Source organism: Manacus candei, unplaced genomic scaffold (genome assembly GCF_025592945.1).
Source record: "Manacus candei isolate 608988 ecotype Guabito, Panama unplaced genomic scaffold, ASM2559294v1 h1tg000023l, whole genome shotgun sequence".
Lineage (NCBI taxonomy): Eukaryota > Metazoa > Chordata > Aves > Passeriformes > Pipridae > Manacus > Manacus candei.
Genome location: NW_026138071.1, coordinates 16,712,820 through 16,734,608, shown reverse-complemented (window position 1 = coordinate 16,734,608; position 21,789 = coordinate 16,712,820). Strand labels below are relative to the sequence as shown.

At 43.0% G+C, this 21,789-nt stretch overlaps 2 protein-coding genes across 7 annotated transcripts in view; one reads left to right on the top strand and one right to left on the bottom strand.

Moving 5' to 3' along the window:
* Window positions 1-21,789, top strand: part of LOC127471178 (shugoshin 2-like) — a 32,434-nt gene that overhangs the window by 8,865 nt on the left and 1,780 nt on the right. The window contains exons 2-8 of the mRNA XM_051787866.1: window positions 14,512-14,655; window positions 15,575-15,750; window positions 16,023-16,085; window positions 16,695-16,789; window positions 17,595-17,863; window positions 18,467-20,413; window positions 21,643-21,769. Of these exons, the coding sequence (XP_051643826.1) occupies window positions 14,514-14,655; window positions 15,575-15,750; window positions 16,023-16,085; window positions 16,695-16,789; window positions 17,595-17,863; window positions 18,467-20,413; window positions 21,643-21,769 (2,819 nt within the window). The 5' untranslated portion in view covers window positions 14,512-14,513. The remainder of the gene's footprint in view (window positions 1-14,511; window positions 14,656-15,574; window positions 15,751-16,022; window positions 16,086-16,694; window positions 16,790-17,594; window positions 17,864-18,466; window positions 20,414-21,642; window positions 21,770-21,789) is intronic.
* On the bottom strand, window positions 978-14,340 carry CUNH2orf80 (chromosome unknown C2orf80 homolog). Of its 6 annotated transcripts, none has more exons than XM_051787694.1 (11): window positions 13,632-14,340; window positions 13,016-13,175; window positions 12,369-12,482; window positions 11,459-11,540; window positions 10,884-10,966; window positions 10,649-10,736; window positions 10,087-10,164; window positions 8,096-8,183; window positions 7,387-7,505; window positions 6,589-6,713; window positions 978-1,220 (listed from the first exon to the last, which is right to left on the bottom strand). In XM_051787694.1, the coding sequence occupies exons 3-10, from the start codon at window positions 12,407-12,409 to the stop codon at window positions 6,627-6,629; spliced, it is 666 nt and encodes a 221-aa protein (XP_051643654.1). In that variant the 5' UTR covers window positions 12,410-12,482; window positions 13,016-13,175; window positions 13,632-14,340; the 3' UTR covers window positions 978-1,220; window positions 6,589-6,626. The 6 variants fall into 6 exon arrangements, with proteins under 6 accessions (XP_051643654.1, XP_051643650.1, XP_051643653.1 ...); XM_051787690.1 differs by lacking the exon at window positions 978-1,220 and adding an exon at window positions 4,886-6,059; XM_051787693.1 differs by lacking the exon at window positions 978-1,220 and adding an exon at window positions 4,886-6,059 and having other exon boundaries at window positions 12,369-12,445.

The following is a 21,789-nucleotide window of genomic DNA, read 5'->3' as shown; positions in this document are numbered from 1 at the left end:
TTAGCAATATACAGTTAGACCTTTAACAGTTATTTAACTTATCATGTACCATGGAACAGCTGGCTAACTGTGAATATTTTTTAAAAGTATCCCCCCTCTCCCCTTAAAATGTGAAAGAAATAGTATTTCCCTTGGGACTGTAAAACTTGAATTTGTTTGTAGTACTGAAGAAAGATTTGTTTGAACCAGAATTTTGGAATGCATTCACTATTTACTTAGTATGTGAGCAATAACTGAGTGCAAGTCAGCTGGCCTCTGCAAAGAGAGTTTTTGGCATTTACTGCACTGCAATCAAGGGTACCTCTGTATTCCCTAGGTTTCAGTAAATACTGTCTGCCCTGAAGTTATGCATTTCATACAACACCCAAGAGCCACCTAAGACACTGAAGGAGGAGATCTCAAGGAGATGGACATAGCCTGGGACAAATATCAGTGAGCTGATTTAACATGTTCTGGTGTCACTGAATCATAAGATAGTGTGGACATAAGCAAGTTGCATACATCAGCCCACAGCAAAAGTTTACATCAGCTGGCCCTGCTGGCCCTTCCCTAGGTGATGTGAAGATATTCTCTACCTAGGAATAGTGACACAACCTTTTTTTGCATCTTCAAGTTATGAAAAGGCCCTGGAAATAGCAATGATTAAACAGACTATTTCCTTTGTGTCCAATGAAACTTTGCATTGCCTTACTGAACTTTTCCCGACTCTTGAGTTGCTTGAAGAGACTGTAACTGTATTCTTAAAGGATAAACTATACCCAGTTTCTTAAACTGTGATCCTCTGCCAAGCAGAACTCACTTGTAGCATTACATGGCAAGACCCGATGGAGTTGCAGAGACTGAACCACTTCTGGAAGTCAGAATTGCCTCCCTTTTCAAAAAGTACTGATGTCCTGAGTAACTGAGGCTCTTGTAAATTATCCAGCTGCCTTTTTTCACCTGGATGGAATTGCTTTCTTTCACAGAGGGCTGCAGGTCAAGGTGGTCACTACTACATTCATAGCAGTGGCCCCAGAAGCTCTTCTCTTCATAAAGAAAATGATCTGCAATATAAACATTTGCAAAGACATCCTGGTGTCTGTGTCAGAGCAGGGTACTGACATACTGGGGTTTCCACTTATCTCTCCCATTTCTGATGGTTTGCTGAGATGAAAGTTGAGAGCTGTGTGCAGACACAGACATTGTGGTTGCTTTTGTACACCATAGTCCTAATGCAGTATCTGCAAAGAGTAACACAGAGGAGACTATTCTAACCTTGGAGAGATCTCATGTTTTGTCTTTTTTGTAGTTATGGCATTTATTACATTTACTATGGGAGACTTATTTTTTCTGGGGTTTGGGCTGCATTTGCTGATGCTGTGTGCAAGTGAATTATCGTGTAACTATGGGATAGACTACACTTTCAGCTGCTATCAGCTGTTGCATGTGGTGCACCTGACCCAATGTGGGATAGGTACAAGCATATATATGTGTGTAAGAATGGTTCTTTACAGAACCTTCTTTGCCTGAAAGCTATTGGACTCACCAGACCTGAGCAGTTTCTGGTGTGGGTCTGTTCCTATCCTTCTCCACCCCCTGTTGGTTACCTCTTGCCTAAGTTTGTCCCAATCTTTGCTTTTTTGAGAGCAGGTGAATTTTGCTTCAGTTTCAATACTTTGTCACATGCCTTATCCTGGAGACAGGAAAAGTTTCATTCTCATGTGGTGTTGTTACCCTTTGCCTACTAATCCCTTGTACTGTGTACAGATTTTAGCATAGGCATGTTAGGAGGAAATAGCAATTAAAACTTTCATCCTTTTCCTGGTGTGTGATTAACTGCTGCATTAATCCTGAAGACTATAAATATTGAAATAAAATGGTTCTTACTAGATGTTTGTCACTTATCTGAATTACTGGCTAACATTGTAAATCAGTTTGGGTCAGTTGGTTCAGTTTTTTCTCTTCGAAAGCCTGTCTAAAAATTCAAAGGGAGGAAATGGCGTTAAACTCAAGTTGCTCTCTATCTGGAACTCAGAAGAATTGTTGTTTAAGGCTGAAGCAGAGTGCTTTAATACTAAAGGACAGCTAGTAAGTTACAGAAAACTGTATTTCTCTGTTTTGGAACTTTTCATCTGTTTTCTTCTTGTTTGGTGAGGGCTGGAACAAACCTTAACTTGTTCTCTTCTGATTATCATTTTCTTGCACCTAAATCTTAGACTCTTAAAAAACAAACTGCTTCATGTAATATGCAAAGCTGGTTATACAAATGTCTTATATCAGCAGTAGGTGAGGCTTCAGATCAAAACTACTGCACTCCAAAACCAGATTTACAATCTTATGTATTTGGGGGAACTCACTCAAGCATATGAAGAACTTGTCAACATAATTCATCAGGAACTTGGCATGCAGCTAAACACCTTTGTAGATCTAATTTATTTAAAGAGCTCTGTTTTCAACTACATGGTCTCCACCTCCAGTGGAACAAATGAGTGTTTGTGGCTGCAAGGAGGGAGGGCAGGGTAAAGTTTGGGAGACTTAGTGGAGTGCAGCTCCATTTACATGATTTCAGGCCAAAGAAATGGGCTTTCAGTGCTGAGCAAGAAAGGAAAGAGAAAGAGAAGGGTGTATTCTGGGGAAATGGATGGGGGGATATCAAACCTCCACCTTCACAGCCTTCCATCACAAACCACTTAACTGATATTGGTTTTAACTGTATCCATATTAAATGACAGGAGCTAATGTGCACTCACCATTTCCAAACAGGTTAGATACCCTCCTGTCCTGTTTAGTATATTCAACCCTGTTCTCCCAGACTTTCTGTGTTACCTCAGACCACATGCCTTCATTCTGCTGGATTTCCTTGTCATGATGTTTGGTTGACTGTTGTATTTGACTTTATATATTGCTGGTACTACCGTAAGTACACTGTTCAGGGCTTGATATTTGTCTGCTGGCAAATCCCCATGAAAGGCCATGAAATCTAGCCCTTGATGCCTTTGGGAACCACATCATACACTTTCTTCACTTAAATGGACTATGTGTTTAGCACTGCAGTGGAAATACCTGTGTGCAAGTACCTGGCAGATCACTTCCACAACAGCAGGTGACCTGGTGACAGTGCAGGATTTGGCACTTGGTGTTCCCTCTGACTCTGCTTTGCTGCAAACAAACTCTCTTTTGGAGCCAGTCTGAGCTAGTTTCTTTTTTAAGCACCTCTAACCATTCTTAAATCTTTCAACCATGACTCCCCTCGTGAGGCCAGCATCTTTTACAGTGTTTTACAGGGATGGAATATATCTGATTTTCTCGTAGATTTCACTCTTTTATTTGCTGTTGCTACCTCTTAAAGATAAACAGTCCTGTGCACTTGACTTTCCAACCTGACAAACTAATGCTTTTAAAAAGAGATTGGTTATATTTTTGTCCTACAGCTAAACCAATCTGTTGGAAAAAACAGATATTTTACCATTCCGTAGTGGATGCTAGATGTTTCCACATGACATTTTGGCTAGGAAAAAGCTCTTCACCATAATGAGTGAGAATTTTCAGGACTAGCTAGAGAATCAGTAGTGACGTGTCTGAAGTCAGGATTACTGTAGCAGAAATGAGGGGGAAATTTGGGCTTGCTTGCATGGGCAGTGCTCTAGTAAGTCTGGAGTCTAAAGACTCTGACTCACTAATTCGTGTGGAGCAGTTGAAGAAGTTAGCATCTCTGGTCTGGCAGACAGTATGTCTGTGCCTCAGCTGCTGTGCTGTTCACAGTCAAGAGTGTTAGAGTGAAACCACCTGATTTCAGTGTCATAAACTGGGCTATGAATTGCAACACCAAGCTGCCACCATGAGTACTGCTGCTGAAGTTGACCTCTGGGGTACAATAGGCAGCTCTTAAATTGCCAAAGGAAAAGTGGATAATGCCCTGTTGAGTTCCCCACTTGCCTCAGTACTGTGATTTCAGGTATTTCGAAAGAGCAGACCAGGAATGGCCTCTTACTTTTCTCACTGTGGACAGTATTGCAGTGCAATGGTAGGCACTAAATATATGCATGTGACAACTGGTGCTAACTGTGCACATATGATCAGAAGTCTCTTCTGGTCCTGTAGAACAAATTCATGACTCTGCATTGCATCTGAGCTCTGAACTCTGTCCATCGCTTTCTGCGTAGCTGAGAAAAGAGTTTGAAGTTGTCCTGACTAATTGGTCGGTTGCAGCAAGACCTTGATTATTCAGGAGACAATATAGCTCAGGAAAGGAGGAATTTTCAGTCAAGGTGGCAGAAGGCTGTCATTCATCAATCCCACAGTGCCCACATCTACAAGCACCTTTCAGCTCCCTAATTCTGGCTGTCTGAACATGTGAGCAGCAAACCATCTGATCCTCTGGGCTTGAGTTCTGTGTGCAGACAATCAGATACCAGCCAGCCAACAGAAGAGGGAATAGCGAAGGGGCAGGGACTTGCACTCTGAAAATAAAACACTGTTTTTCTGCTTATTAGCATAGTAAGATTTCTGCTGCTTATTCCTCTTAACTCCACCAGTCTCACCTATAAAACCAGGAAGTATTATTCGAAGAAAAGTGAAGGCCATGGCAGTACTCCATAGCAAAGACAGCACTGGAATAACAAGGCTAATCACCTATTTGTTAAAGTCTTACTGTTTATTTTATTACAGGTCAGTGAACAAAAAACAGTCATGAGATGTTAATCTCTCTGTCTAGCTGTTTAATCTGAACCACCCCCTTACCATTGTTCTCTCATGTGCTCAGCAGCAATATCCCCTCCTCCCCTCTTGTAGTGACCTCATTTCAAAGGACAATTTCTCTCTGTTTTGGCTTTCCAGGGGTCAGACTGGTGCTGTTTGAACTGGGAGGAAATTTGCTCAGGTCCTGTCACTGGCCTACTGTTCTATGGAATTTGTTTGCAAGAACAGAAGCCTCTGCTCAGAAGCTGATGGATGCTCTGAGCTCCAGGAAAAAGCAAGTGCTGAATATGACAGGGTAGACCTATCTCAGCAGTGAACACAGACAATAGAGGAGAGGTAGGAACTACTAAATAGGATTGGATAGTGTGTTCCAGCAGTCTCCCTTCCTGCAGAGTGAACTAACCAGGCCAAAACAGCTGATGCTGCAGAAATTCTTAAAGAGTTCCTGTGTAATATAGAAGGTGATGTTTCTGTTTACCTCAGGTCCCCCCTGGCCCTCTCACCTGACTCCTTAAGGCCTAGAATTGGGGCTTACATGGCTTGAAAGGAAAGTATGGGGATGCATGGTACGGCTAAGAAGCCCCATCTAGATCAACACAAAGAGTCACTGGTTAATCTGTAATTTCTAAATGTAGCCCTGTAGTCAGGGCTTTCCCCAGAGACAAACCAGAATTGAAAGGACAGGTGATTTTAACAGGAAATTTGTGATATATTAAAAAAACAAAACACTGTGAACCCGGTAAGCTGAAAGCAAGCTTTGAGTCCATGAGGACGTCTAAAAGACCCTTTAATCCCTGATTAAGTTTAACCATTCCCAGGCTTTCTTGTGTAGTGCTGTCTTTTGGCATCTCCATAAATAGGCTCAGTGACTCAGAGCCAGCAGAAAGGAGAAAAGGAGAAAAATGTTTTTGCTTCACAAATGTTTATTGGTTTTTCCTTTAGCAGATACTTTGTGTTAGAGTACAGGACCATCTCCAAGAGATGGGTTAATGCAGCTGTACAATATGTGACCCTACTTTGGATAACTGTCTATCCCCTGGCTACAAGTATCTGGGAATCTTCATTTTTATATGTAAAGAGCCCTAATGAAGTCTCTCTACCCTGCAATTAATGTTAAACACACCTCTCAGCAGCAAATACTTCAATCCCACTGAGCCCTGAAATTTCTATGGAATTAGGTAGAAGGAGTCTAATACAAACACTCCATATTGTGTGCTCAAGCTTCGTGACAGAGGAAGAGAGGGATGTGGAAGGAGAACCACATCCAGCTTATATTCCAAGGTAGAGTCAGTACAAGGATGAAAGTTGACAGCCCATCTAGGAAATGAGGAGTGTTCTTCGGCAACACAGCATGGACATAACAGAGGCAAATCATCAGAGACCTACAAATGGGGATTGGAAGACAGACTTCAGTGCCACACTGGCACTGCAGGGAGAGGCTTTTTCTTTAGCTGATCCCTTTGCTGAAATAAGAAAGCAGGATGGTTAGAGGGGAGAGCTGAAGAAATTGTGATCATCCTGAGAGGCACAACCCACACGTCACGTGCAGGGACGCTCATTCCTGCCCAACACTGGATCATGTGTGGGAGTCGCAAAGCACTGTGGAAAAGGGGAAGTATGTATTCCCTGGCCCTGAAGTGCTGCATCCTCTCTTTGCCTCTGTAAAAGTAGCATGGTGCTTTGAGAATCAGTAGGGATGCACTGGGAAAATGTAAGCTCCCAACACACTGGCAGGGGAGCAGGAGAGAATTGGCTAAGGGAAAAGGAGTGAATGTCTTGGATGTAAGATATGATGGGTGGGAAGGAAGGAAGGAATGACTGCTAAGATTTAAAAACAAACAAACCAATCAACCAAAACAAAAGTTGCAAATGTATTACCAAAGCTAAGATAGAAGACATCAGTTAGCTCACCTACAACTAAGTGAGGTACGTGAAGTCTAGGTTTTTTGTTATGTCTTTGCTTCCTTTGTATTCCTCACTTTTGAATCTGTTCCAGGCTTCCTTGGAGAGATTCCTTGTTTTGCTTCTGTAGCTCCCTGCAGGATGCAAATGTTAATAAGCGCAAGCACAGCAGGCAGGGCTGAATCCATTGGGAGAGATGGGGACTGCATGGCAGATCAGCTTCCCTCCTGCTGTGTGACATGTGATGCATGTTGAACTCAGGGCTGTGGGGGAGCACCCTTACTCTAGTTCATCAAATCCAGCCCTGCTGCTGGAATGTTTTCTTAGCTCTGCTGCTCAGTGGAGCTGCGGCAAACAACAGGCTTTAGCAAATCAAGGTCAAATAGAAAGGCAGAACCTAAGTCATGAACATGCTGGGCTAATCTGACATTACTGAGTTCTTTATGGAGTTAGGTTTTTGTTAATTTTTATAGCAATAGGTTTGGTTTTTTTAAACCTAAATGTGAATATGTTTTTCAGGGATATTAGCCAGGAGAGTGCTTTCCATGTATATATTGAATATTACTGGAGTTGACTTTCCAGCTCACAAGTGACACCTCCTGTTAATAGCTTGCAGTCCAATTTAGAATTGACATTATTTTATAGACTAGTGCTGCTATGAAACATCTCATGCTAAAGAGAACTGAAAAGGGCAGACTCTTTTGTGGGCTTTGTGGGCTACAAGTGGCCTGAAGTGCCACTCTGTGACATCCAGTGATAGTGTTGCAAACACTATTTTACTGGCTTGTGTGAATTCTTCAGACCTACTTTGTCAATGTGTTGCTTTCCTCTGGTCAGTGGGTCTAGTTGCTTGTGGTCCTTTTTAGCTCTCCTTGCTGAACAAGGTCCTTGCTTTTGATGTGCTGTTGCTGTCTGGTACTTGATGCCTTGGGAGAGAGAAAGAGCCTCGTATCATCTTGGGCTTACAGAATGCCACCAGGCTGGTTTACAGACCTACTGCATGGGCTTACTTGCAGTCATCTCATGATTGGAGGTAAGGGGTTCCAGCTTCAAATTCTCTAATGCTCCTGCAGTTATTCTCATTTGTGCTGCACTTGGAGAAGAAACAGGCAAGTTGTAGGTGGCTCTTGCTGGCCAGTAGCATAACTGACCTTTGCAAAAGTTCTAGTATTAGTCCAAGCTTAAGAACAAACAAGTGATGGACAGACATGAAGGCTGATTCTACTAGAAACATGTAATCATATTTTTTACCTTAACCTGAGCAAAATGCACCTTTTGCAATTGTCATGAACCTCAGGAGCCTGAGCTAGATGCCATTTCTAGGCTACAATGAGAAAACACCTGTACCTCCCCCCACGCCCAACAACAGAAGACGCACAGACCGAGGTTTTCACTGTCCTTTCCATGTGCAGCTGTTGGAGCTCAGCAGGCTGTAACTTGGTGGCTCTGCTGGGCCTGGTGCTGCTCTGTGTTCCCCTGCCCTGGCCTTGTAGGAGTTGAGGTGAAATGTACTCACTTTGCTTCCAGGCATACTCTGCAGCTTCAGGGGCAGTCAGCATGGCAAATGGATGCAGGGAGAACCTGAAAGGTTGAATGCAATGGTCCTGAAAAGACAACAATTCATAAATAAGTGTACCTGCAGAAACTATGTGCTAAGACAATGGACATACTCTTCTGGTCAGCAGAAACTAAGGTAACTGCTTCAGCAGTCCTGATGGATAAATGAGCACCATTTATAACCTCCATCCTAAATGTCACTAGGATGTGGCTTAGGCTCCCTAAGTACCTATATATCTTGGTAAGGCTAGTGCTTGATTTCCAAGGAGATTCAAGCCAAAGCTTCAAAAGTGATGAGGGGTAACAGGAATCTCCACCATTTTACTTCAGTGGGAAATACCCACAGAAACTGAATTTTCAGATGGGCTGTATTCCATCTCTTTGAGTTCAGGACTCTTAAGGAAGCATAAGTTGAGCTCCAAGAGTTACTGTTAGTTTAAAACAGTAGGTTTAACCTCTTAAATGAATCAAGGCTTTGTAAAATAAAGTATCCTTATCTTCCCAGCTCAGCAAAGCATTTTTGTTCCTTTCTCATAGGTTGGGAATGATCTTAAGCCCATGAATAAAATGAAGCAGTGGTGTTGGCTGAAACAGAAACTGGAAATCCTGATAACAATGGCTTATCTTCCTCTTTAGAAAATTTTTTAACTTTGCTACCTTGTGACCATTAAGGAAGTGTCTCTGAGTCCATGAGGGACAGGATCTAGGCAAGTGCACAGTAACATGAGATGTCTTTGTCTCTGCTTGCATAACATCAGAATACAAATCAAAGCTAAAAATACCACTAATAACCTCCCCTCCTCCCAAAGAAAAAAAACACCAAAACTCAAGCAAAAACTCAAACACCCACCATGGGAAACAGCATGAGTAGCTGGAAACCTTTCAAGAAAATATCACTCCTCTACAGTGTATGGTGAGCACTCAAAATAGAGATTTCTAAAAATATCCTGGGTTGGAAGTTCCTAGAGAAAAGTATTCCTGTCCATAAGAAGCAAGACAGTGAAAATATACATTGTAATATTCACAGCAAAAGGAGTGACAGCTGATCCACCCACTTGTCCCAGGAGCAGAGAATAAGATCCCTCCTTCTAAATAACATATTGTGAAATGCCCTTACATGGCATCTAGTGACATATCTAGTGCTTGACACGGAAGAACTAAACTAAGAGAGGTTACAGTCAAGGCTGTTCTGTTGCATGTAACTGTGAGCTGGTGTAGCTCTGCCCTTTCTGGACACCGGGTGGCAGTCTGTCATTAATATTACAGCTAAGCATGACTGAGGTAAAAAAAAAAAATAAAGTGCACTGTGAATTACATGTGAATCATCTGTTATAGTCTGACTGCAAGTCCACATCAACTTTTAATGGTTGCTTGGGAAACATCAATAAAGTCTGTGTTACTGAAAAGAAAATATATATATTCCAGTACAAATGCTTTTTCATTATGGACCTGGGTCATACGGAATACTTTCCTGTGACTTGAGTCATAAATTAAAGATTATAATACCTTTCTTGTTTTTTAAAGGGCAATTATATGACTAAAGATAGATTGCTAGAGAAAGTTGCTCTGAACACATGCCAGGCTGTATCTCAGAATTGCATAGCCTCTTCCCCTAATCCACACTAGTGGTAATAAGAGCACGCTGGCGGGAATGCTCCTCTGTAAAGCATTATCACAAAGGTGCAGGAGCTGTGTTACATCTTAGTGTGGATGTGAGTAACTGGGCTGCCCTTTTCTTGCCTCTCCCTGGCACACTGTAAGATAGAGAAGGAAGTGGTGAATAATTCAGCTTTTTGCTCTGTCCTAAGAGAGGGCTGGAGCTTGTTTGCTGTTACTAATGGGGCAAAAGGGGCAAATGACTTCAGTTTAAAATGTAGCTTTTTTTTGAAAGGCACAGATATTATAGGATCACTTCCTTTACAGATGCTGAAAAAAACCCAAATCACTCACATTTGCAGACCTCTGCGAGTGTGTCGCTGAGGGCCTCATGCTGTAAATCTCAAAGATCTCTTCTACGGGAATGCTGTTCTGCAAGCAGTAAAAGGTAAAAAAACAGGTAAAAGAGAGATTCAGCTTTCAGCAGTAGTATTCTTTCAAGTAAATGAATTAAATCCAGCTTATAGCCCCTTCCTTTGATCTCTGAAACAGCTTTCACATGAACTTCTGGTATCGTTTCATACTGCTGGTACAAATCTATTGAGATCTGGTCCTGAAACTTGCTTGCCATTTTGCACTTGGGTGAAACAAGTTAAGTAACATATACACACCTACTGAAACTGACTGCTTTGTTTTCTAAGACTGCACAAAACTTAGTGGCTACTTGATACAAATGGAATGGAATTGTAATATTTGCACTGTCTGCATACTGTGCTTTTGATGAACAAAGGCATCTGGGGTACAAGGAGTTTTCTATTCTATTCTATTCTATTCTATTCTATTCTATTCTATTCTATTCTATTCTATTCTATATGCCATAGAATAAAAGATACTGCCATCTTTTTTGTGCTCTTACCATTAATATTCCAGCGTATGAAGATAATATCATAGCTTCTCTCTCAGTTCGGTTGGGATATGTGTATTTGTTGCGAGCTGCAAAGCTCCTGTATGGTGTTTTGAACAAGAAGATTATTATTCTGGTGTTATAAATGCAAAAAGTAGTCCTGGGGTCGATTCACTGCTGCTTTTACCTCATTTTCACACTGGTGTAACCCACCGCAACAGCAGGACCTCAGCTTTTCAATACTCACATTTTCTCTCTTGTCAGTGCAATCGGAGCATCCAAGTCACTAAGCCACAGTAAAGCAACACTGAGGGCTAAGTTGTAATGTACCTGGAAAGACAGAAGAATCTTATTTGTTTTGTTTGACTGGAATTGCTTGACTGAGGGAAGACAGAAAGACCAGGGTAATGCAGGGAAACCTGAGCTGTGCCCAATATTGCCTCAACTAACTGGGTACCTCACTTGTTGTAAGACACTTGATGAGGTTTCAGAGGTTTAAAATGCATCCAGGAAGACTTTCTGTTTTGTTATGCACCAACAGACTTGGCTTGTGAAGAATAATCTTTGGTTAGTTGACTTAACTTTATCAAATGTCTTCTGTGAATAGCTTTTTCTTGGTAAAAAAATCAACAAAATCTTGAATTGTCTTGGATACATTATACCCAGGTGCTATTCACAGCCAGTTTAGGTACTCATTTCAGTAATGGGCTGCTATTTATCATTGTAGGGATAGGTTATTTAGCTGTACCAAATAGCCATCCTTCAGAATTCTCAGGAGCCCCGCAGTTAAAGAGGATAGGAAGTAGGAATTCTGGTGATTACCATGTCATCTAGAAAGGTGGGTGGCCTTTGTCCTCTTGGATCAAATTCTTTTTCTCGTAGTCTGATGCCAACATAATCTCCCCTTAAAGCAAGGAAATAACTCTAAATTACAGCTGGTTCTAAGCAAACCAGTGCATAGGAAATGTAATAGAGGACTTTAAAGATACTGCAAGACCAAGGCTAAATTCACTATGATTTAGGGCTAGGAATCTGCTGCAGGATTTCTCACAGATAGTTCCCAAGTAGGAAAGCTGTTAGTTTTTTGCATCTCTGCTGATCTTAGCTTCCTTCAAACCACACTGCTGTCTTCTCCAAAGGCTCCAAAATAGGAAGAAGAAATATGAAACCATTATTTAAAGTCTGGGGACTCACAGAAGAATTTCACTGTACAGAGAATGAAAGAGATGCTTCACTGGTGCTTGTTCTTCTCATTCAAAGGAGGCCTGATTCTGCAATCTTTCCTCAGATGAAATACTACAGATCCAATGCCAGCATTCCTAGAGAAGATGGGCACAGGACTTGTGTGGAATAGAGGGGACACTGCTTACATCCCTGAGGAGTTGTCTGCTGGGCAATCCTGCATTGAAGAGCATGAGACACTGCGGCATGAACTAGGAGACCCCTTACAGACAGCAGCTGCCCTGGATGCACTGCAAGGAGGGAATTCTGCACCTCTCTGGTTGCTCCACTGAGCAAGTTCTGGGCTGTGATGATTCTACTGTCACCTGTGCAGTCAGGGCTTACACTGCAGACTGCATGCAAGAAATTGTCAAAAGAAGTCTGTTTACACTTTCCAGCAAGAGAAGACTGAGGTTTGAGAGTTGTCATCCACCTAGTCATACAACTCTTTGCAATGAAAACAAGCCAATCTCTAGTGCAGTGAAAGCAGTTGTGGGCAGTTATTACTTACAGAAGATTTTCAATCTTTTTCTTCAGGTGTTTTCTTTCCATATTCTAGTTGTCATTGTAGCATAAGCTCAGTGGGATCTAGGAGAGAACCAAGTGTCTCTACCAGTGAACAAATCTCAAAAACAGATAAAGAGACCCCCTACAAAAATCTAGCCAAAAGAATTTCCAAGGTAGGATTAAAATAGAAACTGACAAAAATTTAGTCAAGAAAGAAGACAACATGAACAGTACTGAGAGTGATGGTAAAGAGTTTGGTAATGGGAAATGGGCAGAATGAACCCATTTGGAATAAGCATCAATCCTGAGCATCAGCTTGCAAGCTGCCTGCATCCCCAACGTAGTGATGTATATCTCTCATATAATGCAAGCTATTGACCTGCTGCCGCTTACAGGTTTCTTAGCACAAGGTTTGCTCTCCCCACTGTGTGTCTGTTAACCAGATCTATGTGGTAGAAACAGGGAAGAGGACAGGCTGCAAGATGAACTAACAGCAAAGAGATAAGCCAGCACCTGGCCCACCAATATATTGTGACATGCACGTGGAGCACGTGCTCCACTCCTTTGCTCCATAATATACAAACTCTCTGTTGCTGAATATTGTCCCCCTATTCTACCTCTCATACATGTACACAAGAAATCATGCACTACCTGTGTCAACTTTTGCAATAGGCCTCAGGATCTGGGTTTGGAGCCTCTCTGACTTCAGGTATTTATGAGGAGGATTTCCCTCTTGATGTTGTTGTTCCTTTCATGCCTCTGTCTTCCTTTGTGTGCCAGGGAAATGAGGCTATGGCTTCATGCAGGACTGCTGCTTAGAAACAATGTTGCTTAGAAACAATGCTGCTGACCTGAGAGAAACCGAAAGAAAAAAACCCCAAACAACAAACCAAAACCATCACAAAGAAGAGGTTAAACCTGCACCTTCAGCTTGGGTCATCAGTTTCAAGCTAGATGATCCTAATGCACTTCTAGGCATTGAGTTACACTGCTGAGTGGCTAGTTGGAAACATAAAAGACTTGCTAATAAGGGAGGCAGAAACTATTCACCAGGTTTTCTAACAGATCTAATTCCTTGTAAAAGAAGATACCAGCTTCTACTGTTTCAGCATTTCACCAAATGGAATGGTGAAAGACTAGACCTGATACCTGCCAAGAGCCCATCTACAGTTCCATTTCCAGCGTTTATGGCATATAGCAAGGATGCTGCTACTTGTTCTTTCATCTATGTTATGTTTTTGCTTACAGTATTGAGAGAAATTCTAACAGTCAGAAAATGTGGGGACCAGCCAATAGCACACGGGTTAAAGGAACCCGTTTGGGGTCAATAGGTAGACACGTTTTCATCAGCCTTATTCTCTTGGCACCTCTGCTATAAATTGCATCTCCACTCTAAATCATTGTTTTTCAAATTATTTGGCTGCTTTTTCCTTATGTGTCATTTCCTTAAAATATTTAACGTCATCACACCAGCATATATAATGTCAGCTTCTTAAAGGCAAATTCAAGGGTGTCTGAAAAACAGTGCATTAACTTGGGCTGAAGTGAAAATTACATAAGAAAAAAAATCATTTTAATAGACAGTAAAACGTGACTGTCAGGTGAAAGCTGCAAGCCAAGCTCTCTGCACGAACCAACCCTCATTTTTGGGTGAGATTCGCCCTTCAGAACAACCCCCGGGCTTTACTGAGGCATTCCAGGAGCGGTGTAGCTCCGTGGGGCCGGGGCAGGCGGCGGTAGCAGCGCCTCAAGGTTCGGGGCTTCCAGCCCGAAGGGCAGCGGCCGGGAAGGCGCGTTTCGGGGTCCGCCTTCGCCGTGAGGGCGAACAGAGCAGCCTCGGCCGGCCGAGGACGCCCCTCCCGCCGCCACCTCGCGGGGCGGGGCGAGGGGCGGGCTGCCCGCCGGCCCGCTCGCTTTCAAAAGTCGCTTGGCAGACAGGGCTTCCTCTTCCTTCTTGCGCCCTCCCCTCCGGCCCCGTCCGCAGGTGAGCCGGGGATATGTGCGGGGGGCGGCGGGGCTGTGCCCAGAGCTGCTCGGGCCATGAGGGGCCGCGGGGCCGCTGCTCGGGGGTAGTACGAGTCTTGGCCGCCAAGGACTTGCTGGCGGGGAATACGGGTGCTAACCCTGCTCGGTGTCACTCTCTGCAGCGATGGCGTCTTTGAAGGCTGCCGACACGTCCTTCTTCAGCCTGAGCGGCGTAAGAGAGAGGATGCGGGAGAAGAAAAAGGGTGCCTTGAAGACTGCGAAGTTGAATGCCTCGCTTGTATCCAAAATCAAAACGAAAATCATTAGTGAGTGTATTTTGCGTTGCAGCGCGTGCAGAGGCTGGCAGCTACATCAGCTTGGAACTGTGCCTTTGGCCGTGGCGGTGGGCGGCAGTCTTGGCAGCTTCTCTGCCCGAGGGGTTTCTAGTGAATTCAGTGACCTGCAAATGAGTGTTAAGTGTCACTCAAGGTGTCCAGGGGTGTCTGAAGTATCTGTGACTGGCAGGTTTAACACAGAACCTCTGGAACAGCAGCTTGGGGCGTCAAAGGCTGCTCAGCAGCATCTCAGATGACATCAGACATCTGTGTTTGGGAAACTGAGTCCTCAGGGTCCAAGTAGCAAATACAAGAGGTGTGGAAAGTATTTTAGTGTATATGGAATCCTGTGCAGAAGCTAGCCCAACTGTGACTTGTTTTTATGGGGGAAATAATGCAAAGATAGCACATGAGATAATTTGGACTACCTTGAAAAAATTAGATATTTCTATTACTCTTATTTAATTGTTTTGAGATTGGGAAACATGGCTCTAAATCTGCTCAAGGACAACTAGAGGAAAATAGGTTTTTCTCCCACTTTTTGGATAGAGATGAGGACTCAGGTGGCATATTCAAAGCCAGAAGCATATCTTTTCAAACTCAGCACTTGAACCATGCTATCATGCATTAAGAATTGAAGCAGTAGCTTGCTACCTGAGCATGACCAACTGAGGATGAAGAGGGTGTCTGAAGTGTTGCAGGTTATGGAAATTTTGTCCCTTCTCTTCTCTGGAGACTTCTGTTGCTGGAAGGAATTATACTGCTGGTTTTGTGTGTGGGCTGTTGAGCTGTAGAGATCCAAATCTAAGGAAAATTATTCTGGAAAGAGGAAGAAGAAGTATGATGAGGGAAGAGGCATGGATGAAACCTTGGATGCTGATTCTGTGTGATATCTCTCTATCTCTTACAGACAACTCTTCTACTATTAAAGTCTCCCTGAAGCACAACAATAAAGCATTGGCTCTGGCCCTCAATGCAGAGAAAGCCAATGCACAGCGGCTCACCCGGGAGAAGACCATGTTACAGAAGGAGGTGGAGCAGTGCCACTTCCAGAACGCTGTGCTGCGGCACAGGCTCTCCTTCCAGGTATGGCACTAGCAACGTGGCTGGCATGGGGAGGTGTGGTAGGCAAGGCATGCAGCACTAGCATCTCAACCTTGGGAGGAGTGACCTGTTGCTGATTGTCCAAATTCTCAGCATATGAAAAAGGTCACCATTCATTTGCTTTTTTTTTTTTTTTTTTTTTTTTGCAAGCTGTGTTCTCCCCAGTTCCTTGCTCTAGCTACCAATATCCTTGTTGGAACAGATGTTTTAATTTAATGTCTGTATGATTTCTCTCTCTTTTATTACCTCAACAGAATCATATCTTGAAAGAATTTGAAAATCTTCTGGCTGCAGTTAAGACGGCCCGGCTGTCTGAGGTAAACCATGGGAAACATGAGCACACTGCTCTGGGAAGGGGGCTTTGTTTGTCTCTGTCTTTTGCTTTGTGCTGCCTGCTCACTGCAGTGTTGGATGCTTAAGCTGTTTTTATTTGCTTGCTTGAATTATGCTGGCTGCATCCTTGTTTTTAGCTTGATGTTAAGGATTTCTGCAGTAATTTATTCTGTTGGAAGGGCTACAGTTTTAAACTGCTTTCCTCTAGGTCGTTGGCTGTATTGGTCAGTAGGCTCTTCTGCTCTGACACGTTATGACTTCTTTTCAATTTATTTTTTAAAGTTTTGCCATGGCAACTTGGGATAGGGAATAGGACATTTTCCTGTCTCATGGGTGGATGGGGAAAATACTCCTGCTTCCTAGTCTCATATTATCTGAACTAGTTTAACTTCATCCTTAATCTTGTGGAGACAGAATCTAGTTATTTCATAATTTTTTATTTCAAAATTTATGCAATTTTAAATGGGAGTGGGTCACTGGCAGCATTTTACATTCTTTCCAGAGTGAAACTGAGCTTCTGCTGTTTCTGTGCATGAGGCTGCACTAAGGATTGTAACAACTTTAACTCATTCTTCTATTTCTCTTCTTTCCAGTTTCATACAAATTCTGCATCCTTGTCCAGCGGCCAGAAGAGCAGCATGACTGAAGATTGCTGGGCTGATGATATTGCAGATGGTCATCTTCTGAGGTGGGCCTTAAAATGATATCAGCAAGCTTGTCCTGAATTTCTAGATGCTAAACTTCTTGTGTTTTATGTGTGTGCCCAGTTGCCAGTTTTATGTGAGATATCTTCTCTGAACCTCCACTGCTTGATGTTTTCCTTTACTCTGTGTCTTTCTGCTGCCACTCCTTGTCTTGTTTGTCCTAATGCCAAGTCTGTGCAAAAGGTGGTCCTTCTGCCTTTTTTATTTGGGAGTGCATTACTTTTGGGTAGTTTTCCCCCTGTAGCTGGTGAGCACTGCAAGATTTCCTTGAATGAGTGAATGCCATAGCTGGCCACTTTGTTTGTTACATATATATGCTTAATAGTCACCTGCTTGTATGATGTAAACCTGTATTCTGGAAAAATGATCAGAGCAGGGTCTCTTAAAATGTATCTGAAGTTCTGTTTCTCCTCTGTTTAGTCTCCCTTCAGAGCACAGGGGAGTCCTTGGGGCTGCCCACACGCGTAACACCAGGCAGCTGCGTTGGTGTTCCACAGCAAGGTGAATGTGTGGTCACAACCTGTGTGCTGAAAGGCCTTTACTTCCTTGTTCCCTCAGTGTATTTTTCTCCTACTTCTGTGTCCACAGCGGTGTGATCTCCTTGTGTGTTGTGCTTGCCCAAAAGTGGGAAATCTGTCCTGCTTGGGCAGTGTATGTTCTTCAGCACTTGAAGACTTCAGAAATATATTTTGTCAACTTTATGGAGGTGAAAGCTGTAGTTACTCTGCTGGATTCTGGGGCTGTCATATACATGGAACATGCTCCATTGCTGTTATTCCTTCTCACCAGGGCTACAGGGATACCAATGAGGGTGCCCATGTCCAAGCTGTGTGATGCAGGACAGCAAGGTGGCAGCTCCACAGCAGTACAAACATCCTCAGGAGAACTTCAGAGACCTGCTTCTAATGAGCCCCTGAAAATTGTGCCTGTTGCCTCCAAAGACACTTTGCCACCACAGCATGCTGAGGAACCTCAATCCCACCAGGAAGAGAATGGGAAGAAGTTCACTGAAACAAAGGAAATGCAGGAGGCTTTTCATGACTCTTGCATCTTTGGAGGTAAATTTGCACCTTTGCTGTTCTTCTGGTATGACTTTGTGTATCTGTGCTCAGAAATGCATGAGTGCAGTGCCAGAGTTCCAGTTAGCTCCTAACCATGACTCCAATAGCTGGTAGGAACTGCATGCTTCCCGGTGCTGTTATTGCTGTAGTTACTCGTATCCCAGAATGGGATGTGTTGCTGTGGATATTTGGCATGTTTGTAATAGTTCAAGATTGCAAATCAGGCTTTTTGAGCAATAAGCACTGAGCTTACATAAGATTTTCAGAAATGTCTGAAGGTGCAGAATCTGACTAGATGCACAACTTTTCCTTGTGGATTTGCCATATAAGTAATAACTCTTATATGGATCAGGAGTGTTCCTAAATATTATCGCAGATGACGGGATTTTGCTTTGGAATGTCTTTTTGTTCAGAGGGGGAGCCAGATGAGCAATTCTGTTACGCAGAAAGTTTGGGGAGTCTCTGTAGGGACAAAATCATGTTTTTCTATGCTCTGGATTTGTGGCAGTGTGTGGGGCAAGGCTTTTCGTGGTATTGGGAAAGCTGGCGTTTGCCTGCCGCATTTCTCCATCTTAGGAATGAATTTTGTCTTTCCAGCAGAGGTCTTGTGCACTACCGAACAAAATCCCAACAGTTTCCCAGCACTTGCCTGGGAAAGTCATCGTCTTTCGTATGAGGCTGATGAGATGGCAAAACATTTCCTTGATCGTCTCTCGCAAGGGCACGTTACTCAGAGGAGAAAGCGTTCCACCCTATTTGCTACCAGCACTCCATCTTCTGGTGTGGGTATCTTCCCGCGTGTCAGTTCCACTCAGGCTGCTTTGTGTAGTGTCACAAAGGACAGCAGCAGCTCCAGCAACAACAACACACAGCAACAGCTGAAATCACCCAGCTCCCTGGCTTCACCTACGCAAACCAATGCTATTTCTGATAGAAAATCTGTGGGTAAAGAGACTTTCTGTGATCAGCCACAGGCTAAAGAAACTGAGTGTGGTGTTGAAATGGACTCCACCTATAGCCAAGTCCCTGAGTTTGTTCCTATAAAGGTTAAAAGCAAAGGTAGTTGTAAAACTGGTGAGAAAATGACTGTTAAAAGAGCAAGCACAGGAAAAAAGAAAAGAAATGCAATTAAAAACAGTGCAAAAAGTAGTGCTGATATATCTCAAAGTGAAGAGTGTGCTCAAAATGCAAAGAAACTTCTTCAGCCTGAAGTTACAACATGCTCTACTGAGTCTGAAGTTTGTGAGGTGGGGCAAAAGGCCTATGTTGGGGCTTTTGACAACAAGAACAGAGACTGTAGTGTGGAGCACCATTCCCACTCTCCTGATAGAATCCGAGATCTTGAAAGTACATTTGTGGTGAATCCAGCACAGCTGCCCAGTCTTGAAGGTGGTGACTTAATGCAACAGGTTAAGAAGGGACCTATCTTTGAGATCCAAAATATGGAGAGTTTATTAAAAAGCCCAGTTCATACTTTTTCAAGTCATGAAATTCCCTCAGATGATTCCAGGCCACAAAATTCACTTTTCTTCAGGAAAGAGACCTCAAGTGCTTGTGCTTTGCAGGAGGACTCAAGTGTGAGCAGAAAGAGCATCAGACAGCAAACCAACAGAAAAACTAGAGTAATTAGGCAAAGAGTTGATTCTGATGAGGAGTATCTGCCAAAGAGTGTGAAAATACCAGAGGCCAAAGATGAAGAACATCCTAAAAGAAGCCGGACTAGGAGGAAAACTGTCAGGTTAAGCAATTGTGATCAGAGAAACGAAGTTGATGTTTTTGGGCCCTGTACAGATGTTCAAGGAGTAGCTAAGGAGAGCAAAAAGGATTTGGCTGGTAATGTTAAACGTAACAGGAAAACTTACATTGTCCACCCTTTGGATCTTGCAGGAAACTTGGGTTGCGTCCAGACAGAATTTGATGGGGGTGAAAATGTACCTCCCAGGTCAGTTCCTGGGATCAAACCTAGCAAAATCCCCAGAGCTGCTAAGAACTATCAAAAGAGCAATAAAAAACAGACAAGGGGCCTTCAAGAAGAAAGGCAAGCTAATGTTGACAACAACATGAGTGATTTGAAAAACAAAGCCTATTGCAAACCCAAGCCTCAGAGGAACAACTCTAGACCTCCAGAGTCTGATACCCTGGCCAGACAAAGTGATGGTGCCCATGTTCTCACTGGAAGTTCAACGGAACTTGCACCCAAGCAAACTGTCCCTACGGGGAAGTTTTCCTTCATTACAGATCTGCTGTCTGAGCCAGATGGCTTCCTGGAGGAGCAGATACCTGAGATATCACTTACAAATACTCTTATGGACCTTCCTAACAACCTTGAATCCTCCTCTATGACTAGTTGTGCAGCTTCGCTTGTCAGCTCCAGGCTTACTGAAGTACCAGTTTCCAAGAGCTTGAGTGCTGAGGGCAACAGAATGCCAGAAAAATCCCCTGTTTGGCTGAAAAGCTCCCTGATATTTAAGGAGAAGACTACAGAGGAAACACCTGGGGAAACAAATTCTCAGTCAAGTTCTCAGAGCTCATCTTCACAGGAACCTGGTAGGTGGTAGGCTGGGGAGGGTTCCTGTGTTTGGAGATGAGAGGAAAAGAATCCATGCAGCAAATGGTTATATTTTATTTCTTTTTCTTTTTTTCAGAGTTAAAGATCAGTCTCCAGTCTGATCATTTATGCTTCCACTGGTGCTGGCCAGGCATTTCTGTGGCTGCATTTGCTTCTAGTTTATCAGCATTCCTATGAGAATTGCTGGCCATTTTTTCCACTTGTGGATATTGGGAAGGACTAGCAGCATGTGCTGCAAGTCTTGTTTTACCACTGTTGTTATCTGCAGAGCATGTGTATTAATTTAGAAAATCAACTACTCAAGCAGTTGAAAAGTCTAATTTGATGCTGACCCTGCTTACTGGAGTCAGCATTATTGGGCACAGAATATGGAGAAGATGGCAAATTTTTGGTCCAGAGTGGTTAGTGCTGCAAGGTTTCAGATTTCATACCTCTAGGTGAGATCTTCACTGGAAATTAATCAGGAGCTAACTTAATTTTTTTTTTTTTAAGAATTTGGAGGGTGTATCCCTTGGCTGGTAATGCAGTAGTTAAGCTGATCCTTTTGAGGAGTTTGCTATTAGTGGATGCTCAGTAAAGAGAGTAATTTCATGGGGTTTTACTTTCTGTAGCTGTTGACAAACAGGCCTGTTACAACTAGAGTGGGCTGTACTTTGTAGAGAGGGAGTAAGTTTGTTCTCCTGCCCTCCTTTTTTCTGACTTTACTTTGAAAGCTGCAGTGAACATTGGCGTGGTCTTGTCTTGCTAGAAGTTGGTAAGTTGCTGGTAGGTTGTTTGTGTGCCATAAGCTTGCTCTCTCCTCCAGGCTGTAAGCTCCTGGGCATTACAACTATCAAATATATTTTTTGTATCATTTTTCTACTACACCAGGGCCCATGATACTAGCAGTCTTCATCATCACGGCTAGGCTTCGCGAACGAAGATTTAGGAAGGCTCTATTGACATTTGTTACAATTAGTATTAGTAATCTGTATTTTTTCACTGAGGAACCTAATTTGATTTATGAGCTGACTTTTGAGGAGCAGGTCTGGTATTTTTGGATTAAAATGGTCTCCTGAGTTTAGAGGGAATGTGATTTGGATTCAGGTTTGTGTTCAGAGAAATGTGGTAATGCAGTCCTTTCTATTTGGCAGCTGTTATTTTTTAGGATATCTGGAAATTATTTGGAATCACTTTGATCAACTCATGTGAATGTCTCCCTTTGCAGAGATCAGACCACTACAGGACTTGAACAATACCAGGATTCTGTCCTGCTCCATCTCAGAAGAGGTATCAGAGCGCTCATCCAGGCGGAGACGGAAACCAGCCTGCTATAAAGAACCAAAACTCAACAGGTTGGGCTTTAAACTATTCC